The sequence below is a fragment of the Hyaena hyaena genome, unplaced genomic scaffold (genome assembly GCF_003009895.1).
Source record: "Hyaena hyaena isolate Hyena2069 unplaced genomic scaffold, ASM300989v1 scaffold_676, whole genome shotgun sequence".
NCBI lineage: Eukaryota > Metazoa > Chordata > Mammalia > Carnivora > Hyaenidae > Hyaena > Hyaena hyaena.
In genome coordinates this window covers 404,094-414,283 of record NW_024081310.1, presented here as the reverse complement: position 1 = coordinate 414,283, position 10,190 = coordinate 404,094, and the positions used below count along the sequence as shown (strand labels likewise).

General features: G+C 42.7%; 1 protein-coding gene across 1 annotated transcript; it reads left to right on the top strand.

Moving 5' to 3' along the window:
- Nucleotides 1-5,188: 5,188 nt before the first annotated feature.
- On the top strand, nt 5,189-6,845 carry LOC120220234. The gene is made up of 4 exons (XM_039217288.1): nt 5,189-5,467; nt 5,672-5,936; nt 5,979-6,180; nt 6,213-6,845. Exons 1-4 carry the CDS (start codon nt 5,189-5,191, stop codon nt 6,634-6,636), a joined length of 1,170 nt encoding a protein of 389 aa, XP_039073219.1. The 3' UTR covers nt 6,637-6,845.
- Nucleotides 6,846-10,190: the final 3,345 nt, after the last annotated feature.

The window sequence follows — 10,190 nt, the reverse complement described above, 5'->3', positions numbered from 1 at the left end:
CCGTGGTTTGTAAAATAAAAGGGCAAATAAGTTAAAGGTATTGGCAGTAGAACACTTAAATGAAAGTAGACACGGTGGAAAGGCTGGGTACATAAAAAAGAAAAAATTATAAGTCCTGATGAGAATTGAGTGGAAGTCTAAGAAATGCCAAGTAAAGATGTGGTGGGAACAATGTAGTGATAAAGCTGAGTAACTGAAGGCTGACATAATATAGATGACATTAGTGAATTTTCCCCATTGAAAGGGCTACCCAAATATCATATTGTATGCACATGTTTATGAATAAATTTTAAATAGAATCAATTTTATATACTTACCATTAAATCTTAAATTTTTTTTTTTAATTTTTTTTTTTTTAATTTATTATTTCTAAGAGAGAGAAAGGCAGCGTGAGCAGGGGAGGGTCAGAGAGAGAGGGAGTCACAGACTGAAACAGGCTCCAGGCTCTGAGCTGGCAGTCAGCACAGAGCCCGACGCGGGGCTCGAACCCACGAACGTGAGATCATGACCTAAGCGAAAGTCGGACGCCCAACCGACTAAGCCACCCAGGCGCCCCAAATCTTAAATATTTTTAAATAATACTTGATTTATAAAGTTTAATTCTTACTAACTCAGGTTACCATTAAAAAAATTAAGATGCCCTATTCACATTCATAAGCCACAAAATACTTCAATAATTATGTACTGACCTGAATAAAGCAAAAAGTTAAAAATCTCTAGTCTAGGTCAACCTGTTCATTTTACATAAAAGGAAATAGGATTCTAGAAATCAAGTGATTTACCCAAATTCAGCAACTTGCCATAGCAACAGAACTTTAAAAATAAATGGAACTTTTCAGAAAATGTTTTCCTGGGGGTGCCTGGGTGGCTTAGTCGGTTAAGCGTCCGACTTTCGCTTAGGTCATGATTTCGCGGTTTGTGGGTTCGGGCCCCGCATCAGGTTCTGTGCTGACTGTCAGCTCAGAGCCTGGAGACTATTTCAGAGTCTGTGTCTCCCTCTCTCTCTGACCCTCCCCTGCTCACACTGTCTCTCTCTCTCCTAGAAATAAAAATATTTTTAAAAAAAGTTTTCCTGTATTAAAAAACTACTCTTTATCCTTCTAAATAGAAATATTTCATAATTATCAACCTTTCTTTTAAAAAAATCTCAGAATATTTGTCACATTTTATTTATTGTGCTTAAAAATTAAATACTGTGTTCATCATGGTTATAAATTAATATATTACACAATTCATAAGCTCTTGCCTAATTTACAATTTCTATAAATTTCTTTGCCTAAAATTATCAAGGGAAAGTAGATATGCTCAGTCAATATAGATAATACATTTTACTTACACAGCTGACTGAAGTTATTTCTTTTATAATCTTCCTCAACACAGCACTCCAGCCATTACTAGAAAGGATAAATTTGGCAAGTGAGATGAACCCTATTTGTCTTTTTTTTTTTTTATATTTTTATTTATTGCTAGGAGAGAGAGAGACAGCGTGAGCAGGGGAGGGTCAGAGAGAGAGGGAGTCACAGACTGAAACAGGCTCCAGCCTCTGAGGTGGCAGTCAGCACAGAGCCCGACACGGGGCCCGAACCCACGAACCAAGATCATGACCTAAGCGAAAGTCGGACGCTTAACCGACTAAGCCACCCAGGCACCCCAGCCCTCAAATCTCATGAAAGTGCACTACTTCATTTATTCCCCAAAGTCAAACCCATATTTTTTAAGCTATTCCACAAAAATCCAACCTCAAGGGATGAAGGATTCTCCAGACTTAGTTCTTCCCAAAAGAACATCCTGCAAATTCTTAAAATTTCAAATAAGAATTCCCAAAATGATTCATAAATGAGAGGAAGACTTCCTCTAAGAATAACACTTAATCTCCATTATTTGTAGATTCCATGTCTGCAAATTCTCCTACTCACTAAAATTATTTTCAAACTCAAAATCAATGCAACACTTTCACATCATTCACAGACACAGAGGGGCAAAAAGTTTGAACCATGCAATGCTGAGGCTGAACAATGCAAAGCTCTGCCTTCTTGTTCCAGCTCTCATTCTGTAATACTGTAAACGAATGTCCTTCCCATGGCCTATTTGGTGTCACTTTTTTACATTTTTGTATTTTTTGTAGGTGAATTCCCCATTTAAAATGGACCCCATACATAGTGCTTAAATGTTATGATGAGGCTCACATGAACCTAATGTGGAATACTCCTAGGAGCAATGGTTCAGTATTCACTAATTCAGTGTTCACTGTAACTATTATAGAGTATAACTACACCAAATAACAAGAATGGACTGTACTTTGAATGCGGCACTTCTATACATTGAAAGTTAAATAACATGACAGGTTAATAAAGCTCACTCATCAAAATGAGCTACCACTTCCAACACAGCATTATTCCATGAGAATGATGTCAAATAAATGGTTCAGAAAATAGGTGCTAAAGTTCTAGGAAAAAGATTTTTTTTATATAAAGTTTATTTTGAGAGAGAGAGAGAAAGCGCAAATGGGGGAGGGGCAGAGAGGGAGAGAGAATCCTAAGCAGGCACTGCACTGTCAGCACAGAGCCAGATGCAAAGCTCAAACTCATGAACCATGAGATCATGACCTGAGCCTAAGTTGGATGTTTAGCCAACTAAGCCACCAGGGCACCCCTAGGGAAAAGACTGCTATTCTTATAGTTCTAGAGTCTTCCCCAGCCAAGACAAAAGTAGACCAGTCTTCTGTCATTAGCTATAACATATAGAGGCAGGCATCAGAAGCTTAAGCACAAAATCATCAGTCAGAAAAGAAAAAAGTAAGTTCAATATGGGCAGTAAGTTCAAACATGGTCTTGGTGAGTACAAAAAAAAGAAATAGAGCCTGTGTCCTGATGGGCCAAAGTTCTTTAAAGGGCCTAAGAGCGGGTTTACCACCAGTGAAGAAAGGTAAATTTTAAGTGGAGATTTCAGTAAGCCACTGTACTCGTATGTTTAAATTTTGTAAGTATCAAACCCTTTTCATGGTTTCTCTCTGAAAAATTACTTTACCCAATTGTGACAGTTTAATTCTGTGTTAGGCCACAGTACCCAGATATTTGGTTAAATGCTATTCTAGGTGTTTCTGTGAGGGTAATTTTTGGACAGGATTAACATTTAGCTCAGTAGACTTTGACTAAACCAGATTGCACTCTATAATGTGGATAAGTCACATCCAAGCAATTGAAGGCCTTAATAAGTCCGGCAGAGGACAGATACCATATGTTTGCACACATAGGTGGCTTAGGAAGAACTTAATGGAGTTACCATGGGGAAGGAGAAGGGGAAACATAGTTGGGGAGAGGGAGGGAGGCAAACCATGAGAGACTCTTGAATGCTGAGAACAAACTGAGGGCTGATGGGGGTGGGGAGGAGGGGAAGGGGGGTGATGGGCATGGAGGAGGGCACTTGTTGGGATGAGCACTAGGTGTTACATGGAAACCAACTTGACAACAAACTATTGAAGGGAAAAAAAGAAGAAAAAAAAGAAAAATACTGACTTCTCCTGCAAGAGTTCAATTCCACCAGCAGACTGACATCAGACTCAAACCGCAACTCCTTCCTGAGACTCCAGCTCACCAGAGACTCTCTACCTTGCAAATTTTGGACTTGCTAGCCTCCACAACTGTGAACCAATCCCTTAAAATCAATTAATCAGGGGTGCCTGTGGCTCGGTCGATTAGGCGTCCGACTTCAGCTCAGATCATGATCTCATGGTTTGCAGGTTCGAGCCGAGTCGGGCTCTGTGCTGACAGCCAGCTCAGAGCCCGGAGCCTGCTTCGAATTCTATGTCTTCCTCTCTCTCTGACCCTCCCCTGCTCACACACTCTCGCTCTCTCAGAAATAAATAAAAAAAAAATTTTAAAAATCAGTCTCTCACCCTCTTTATATATATATATACACATTTGTGTGTATATATATACATGCTGTGTGTGTGTGTGTGTGTGTACATATACACACACACAAACTAGCAGTTTCTCTGGAGAAACCTAACACACCAATATAAATTTCAAAATGCAAATACAATATTGAAGTAATTAGAATGCAAGTCCTCCGTGCCCTACAAAAGCAGAGATCTAATTTCAGTTCATTGACCTTGGACAATACCTGGGATACATCAACCAATGCAATACTTGCTGAATGAATATTAGTAAACATATATTGTCTTAGTAACTTCTATCTATTGATTATGCTGTTTCAGGCACTAGGCTAGGAGGTGTCTTATCTTTGTTCAGTGTTTTATTCCCGCACAACATCCCTTCAAGAGACCAATTTTAAGTTCCTATTACATACATAGACAAGGAAACAGGCTAAGAGTTTAGGTCTGTTGCCCACAGCCACAATAATTGGCAAAGTGAGCTAAAATTCAAACAAAGGTATATATGATTCTTCAAACTTGAAATGTAACTTATAGAAAATAACATAATCCATAAAAAAGGAGAGGTACAAATAAAATGAAAAGATAATTACTAAATCCCAGACCATAGAGGCAAATTTAAAACAAATTAATAAAAAGTTGTATTTATCCCAAAGAAAAGTCTGGATCTCATTACTAAAAGGGGCAGTGCCAGGGCTGGGTGGCTCAGTGGGTTGAGTATCTGACACTCATATCATGATCCCAGGGTTGTGGCATAGAGCCCCATGTCAAGCTCCATGCTGAGCATGGAGCCTGCTTAAGATTCTCTCCCTCCCTCTCTCTCTCTTACTCTGCTCCTCTCTCTAAAATAAAAATCAGGGCACCTGGGTGGCTCAGTCAGTTTGGACATCTGACTCTTGATTTCGCTCATGTCATGATCTCACAGTTCACAAGATGATGCTCCAAGATGAGCATGGAGCCTGCTCTGGATTCTTTCCCTCCCTCTCTCTGCCCCTCCCCCACTCACTCTCTTTAAAAAACATTTTGAAAATAAAATTAAATACATAAAAGGGACAGTACCAATGGAATATTTAAAAAGAGAAGAATCATTTGACTTACATTACCTTACTGCTACATCTCTAATCTTTTAATGTTGATGCCACTAGATACATGCATTCACTCCCGTAAAATACATTTGATGGCGTGACCTCCATCACCAACCTTTCGCTGCTGTTCTTACTATTCTATTTTTCATCATGAAGTGCTCATCAGCTTTCGCTGTCAAGGAAATAATCTTAGATCACATACCACGTATGAATGTTTCAACTTTATTCGACATTTTTAAATGACGCTACAAACTCATCCGCATGTAACGCACGGTACCAAAAAGGTGCTCCAAAAACACACGGTTATGAACTGAATAAGCACAGCGGTTGCAACATCAACCCAACTAAGCACTTGCACTCATTTAAGCAAGCCACCGCTTCTTCTGAAAGCTCCTCGGGCGGCAACAGCGGCTCGGCGTCGTCTTCCATCTACGCTCTTCTGAACTCGCTCAGATGGCTCAGCACATACCCGCTCGGGGCTAAGAAGACCGTAAAACACAACACGAGCGCGACGGCGCTGTCCTGGGGGGGGTAGGGGAGGAAAGGGGAGACGAGACGCGCAGTTAAAGCCGGCCGCTCGCTGGCCGGGTCCCCTCGCTGCCGACCAAGATCGGCGGCCACCTTCCGAGGAGTTTGGCTGCTCTCCTGTGACGTGGCCTGGCGAGGCCTAAAATAGCAGGGCTTCCTTTCCTAGACGCCCCGACTTCAGTCTGGGAAGCAAACACCTCTCTCTTCTGACGCTCCCCTTCCCCCCGCATCTGACCGAACCCGCGAACGGAGGCGCTACCCAGGATTCCCCGCGGTGGAGGGCAAGCAGCAGGCGTCCGCACCGAGGGCGTTCGAAGGCGGCGGACACCGCGCGGCGCAACGACGGTTCTGCCCTTGCCCTCGCCGCGCTCCCCGAGGCCTCCTCGGACCCCCAACAGCCGCCCGGCACCGACCGCCCCCCGCTCCTCCCCGTCCGTCGGGGCGCTCCCGCCTCGGCTCCGCGCCGCCGTGAGACGTGGGCCGCCACTCACCACAGTCGACTTGGAGTGCTGGCGGCGGCGAGACTCCGAACGGACCAGACGGCGGCCGGACAGTAGCCCCAGCTGGGTCACGCGGCGGCGGGGCAGCAGGCAAACGACGAGCAGGCGGGGCATGGTGTCCAGCGAAGCGAAGTGACTCGAGGCTGAAGAGACAGCAAGCGCGAAGTGAAGCGAGGCGCTGCACGACGGTACGAGCGGAGAAGAGAGGCGCTGCACGACGGCACGAGCTTCCAGGAGGCGGATTTGCGCAGGCGCCCTGGGCCACAGAGGGGCCCGCGACCCGCCCCCGACCCAGCTTCACTCCGCCCCTACCCCGCCCCTTCCGCTCAGTGCCCTACTATGCGCCTCCCATATCCCCCACTCTTTCCGCTCTGCCAGTTCTGCTCAATCACCACTCCCGCACGCGTTCCCTTCAGGTCTCAACCATCTTCCCGCGTGTCCCACCGAATTCCTCCTCATTTCTGGACCCCGGGGCTTAGTGTCTCTCTATTGTTCGCCCTGTTCAGCACCCCAACCCCACGTGCAGTGTTTTCTCCGTGTTCTGGGTAAGGCGAGACACTCAACCCTCTTCACTTCCCTTCGTCTTTCTGTCTTCTCAACGCGCATTACTTCTCATTGGCAGAGTTTATAACATATTCTGTTCTCTAATGTTGTTTTCCATCTATTGTCTATAAATCTATTCTCAAAGTTGAAAACCAAGAAGAATTAACTCTAGTGTGCTGATAATATAAAAAATAGTCATGGTAGGCTCAAATAGAGTCAACCCAGTAGCAAAGGTGATGTCACTAAACTTGCGGCTGTTGAAGGAAAAATGGAAGATTTTTTTTATTGTAAACTGTAATAAACCCTTTATCCACTCTCTAAAATGATCCAGTTTCTTGCCATGTTTTAAGCCTATTACACAACTAGCATTCAAAACTTTCCTTTAATTGCTCAGTTCCTGCAACATGATTATCTTCCTTTTTCTTAGATTCCTATTTCATTTTGCTGTAGTACATCCTTAGGCAATTCTTTTAGGAGTGGTGTTTAGGTCATAAATTTCCTCAGTCCTTGGACATTAAAAAAAATCTTAATTTGCTCCCCACTCACATGTTAAGTTGGCTGCCTATAAAACTCTAGGCTCAAAATCACTGTCCCTCAGAATTTTTAAAAGCATTATTCCCTTGTGTTCTAGTATATAGGGTAAGAGAAGTGTGATACCAGTATAATGCTCACCCCTTGATTCTTTTTTTCTTTTGAAATCTTTTTATGAGTCTTTTGTCTTTGGACTTGTGAAGTTTCTCCAAGATATGACTAGATATGGGTCTCTCTCCATTTATATGGATTACCACTGGGTGAAGACATGGGTCTTTGGCTCTGGGAGATCTACTTTTCCTCTACTCTCAATCTGAAATACCTATTAGATGTATGTTGGCTCTTCTTTGTGGGTCATCTCTGACTTTCAACTTTTCTCTTTTGTTCTCTTGTTTTACATTATGGGAGATAACCTTGATTTTTTCCTCTAGCCTTTCTTTTGAGCTTATCATTTTACAATGATATTTCTAACACATTAAATATTTGGGGTTTTTAGAGTCATCTATTACTATTTTGTAGATGCAGTGTCTCCTCAAGTTTATCTGAGAATATTAATTTCAACTTTTTTTTTTTAAAGTTCACTGCTATACCATGAACAATTTCTATTTCTTCTAGGGTGAATTCGTACTTATTTTGTCCTGATGATATTGGGTGACTATATTATGGCCCGTGGTTGTCCTTTTGTGTTGATGAATATGAGGAGCCAGATTAATCACTTGGGTTTTTTTCTATCACCAGTCCCTCTCCAGAATGAAAAAGCTGATTACATGATCTATATGTGTAAGCTGACTGTCAACTGGTGGGCAGGAAGACTTCCTCTCTCAGCCCCATGCCAAAGTGAGTAGTTCTACTCTAGGCTTTCCAACTGCTGCCATCCAAGGACATAACATGATTTCTTTAGAAGAATTACTCTATAGCCACTCCCTAGGACAAACTGCCAAAATATGCACAAAGTTGGGGGAGTAGAGGAAGAGCAAACCCACACATCCTTTCCACTGTTTTCCATCAGTTCCCTTGAACCTGTGCCTTTCCTCCCACTCCAGGTCTTTGCAGCTCAGCATTTAAGTAGCTGGGATGCTATGGAAAGCATCTCTTGTGTTCCCTGCAGCCTCTTGTGTGCTCAGAGCTGTGGCTCCTTCTTCTCTGCTTTACCAATAAGATCACATTTACCTTCGATGTTAGGGAAATTCAGCAAAACTACATTTGCTGATACAGCCTTGCTCCTCCACCTCTAATTTCACTCATGGATTTGTTTCCTCTTGTACTTCTTTACTGTTATTGTAATGGGATTTCAGGAAGAAGGCTTAATAAATACAGGAGCTCTTCATCTGCCTCAAAGTGGATGTCCCACTTGAGTCATTGGGATTTACTAAATGTCATAGGAAGCTACTAGAGTTTCTAAGCAGGGACAATTTTCATTTTTCAAAGATCACTCTGGCTGCTTTGTGGAGAAATATGGAGTGAGAGATCATTGCAGTCATTGATACCTACTAACCACATGTACTATACCAATACAGTATCTACCAGCCTTATGTGGCTTCTGAGCCCTTGGAATGTGGCAAATACTACTGAAGAACTGAATTCTTGGTATTATTTAATTTAATTTTAATTTGAAAACTTGCTGCTTGATTCAGTTATTGGAGAACTTCTATATTGGACACAACTTGGGCATTTCAATCTACTTTTTCAGCTATACACTTTATGAAATCTAAATATAGATGAAGTGTTTTGGATGAAAACTTAGCATCCAAATTGAATTCTGATTGTCACTACTAAATACAAAAATTTAGTGCCTTAGTCTGTTCAGGCTGCTATAAAAAAGTACCACAGACTAGGGGGCTTAAGTAACAAACATTTCTTCCTCAGTTCTGGAGGCTAGGAAGTCCAGTATCAAGGTATAGGCAGCTTTGGTGTCTGATGAAAGTTCACTTTCTAGTTCAAAGGCAGCTGTCTCAAGGTATCCACACATGGTAGAAGGGGCATGGGAGCTCTGTGGGATCTCTTTTATAAGGGCACTAATCCCAAGGCACCAGGGTGGCTCAGTCAGTTAGGTATCCGACTTTCCGTTTCAGTTCAGGTCACAGTCTCACAGCCATGAGATAAAGCCCTGCATCATGCTGAGCACTGGGTGTGGACCCTGAAGCTGATTCTCCCTGTCCTTTTACCCCTGTCCCGCTCACGTGCCTGTGTGTGCACTCACACATGCTCACTCTCAAAAAAGAAAGAAATAGGGGCACCTAGATGGCTCAGTCAGTTGGGTGTCTGACTTCAGCTCAGATCATGGTCTCTTAGTCAGTGAGCTCGAGCCCCGTGTCAAGCTGACAGCTCAGAGCCTAGAGCCTTCTTTGGATTCTGTCTCCCTCTCTGTCTGCCCCTCCCCTATTCATGCTCTGTTCTGTCTCTCAAAAATGAAGAAACATAGGGGCACTGGGTGGCTCAGTCGGTTAAGCGTCCAACTTCAGCTCAGGTCATGATCTCATGATTTGTGAGTTCAAGCCCCGCGTTGGGCTCTGTGCTGACAGCTCAGATCCTGGAGCCTGCTTCAGATTCTGTGTCTCCCTCTCTCTTTCTGCCCCTCCCCTGCTCATGCTCTATCTCTCTCTCTCTCTAAAATAAATAAATTGTTTAAAAAAATTTTAATGAATAACCGTTAAAATAAATAAATAAATAAATAAATAAATAATAAATAAATAAAATAGGGGCACTAATCCCATTGGTGAGGCTCCACCATTATAAACTAATCACCTCCCAGAGGCCCCACCCCCAAATACCATCTCATTAAGAGTCAGGATTTCAACATATGAATTTGCGCAAGGGGAATACAAGCATTGAGTCCATTGCATTTAGTAAGAAAAAAGAATGCAGAATATCTCAGGGCACCTTGGGTGGCTCAGTTGGGTAAGCATCCAACTCTTGATTTAGGCTGAGGTCATGATCTCATAGTTTTGTGAGTCTGAGCCCCATGTATATCGCCTGACCCTTCAGAGCCTGCTTGAGATTCTCTCTCTATCTCTCTCTGCCCCGCCCCTGCTCGAGCTCTCTCTGTCTCTCTCAAAATAAATTAAAAAACTTTAAAAAAAGAGTGCGTAATATCTCATTAATAAAGTTTTT

What these genes read in the sequence shown, in the direction of transcription:
- LOC120220234 (XM_039217288.1), top strand. Translation starts at nt 5,189, where the DNA reads ATGTTTCAACTTTATTCGACATTTTTAAATGACGCTACAAACTCATCC. An exon ending in ACCGCCCCCCGCTCCTCCCC is followed by an intron (nt 5,937 to 5,978) that starts GTCCGTCGGGGC and finishes CGCCGCCGTGAG; the next exon opens with ACGTGGGCCGCCACTCACCA. An exon ending in CAAGCGCGAAGTGAAGCGAG is followed by an intron (nt 6,181 to 6,212) that starts GCGCTGCACGAC and finishes CGGAGAAGAGAG; the next exon opens with GCGCTGCACGACGGCACGAG.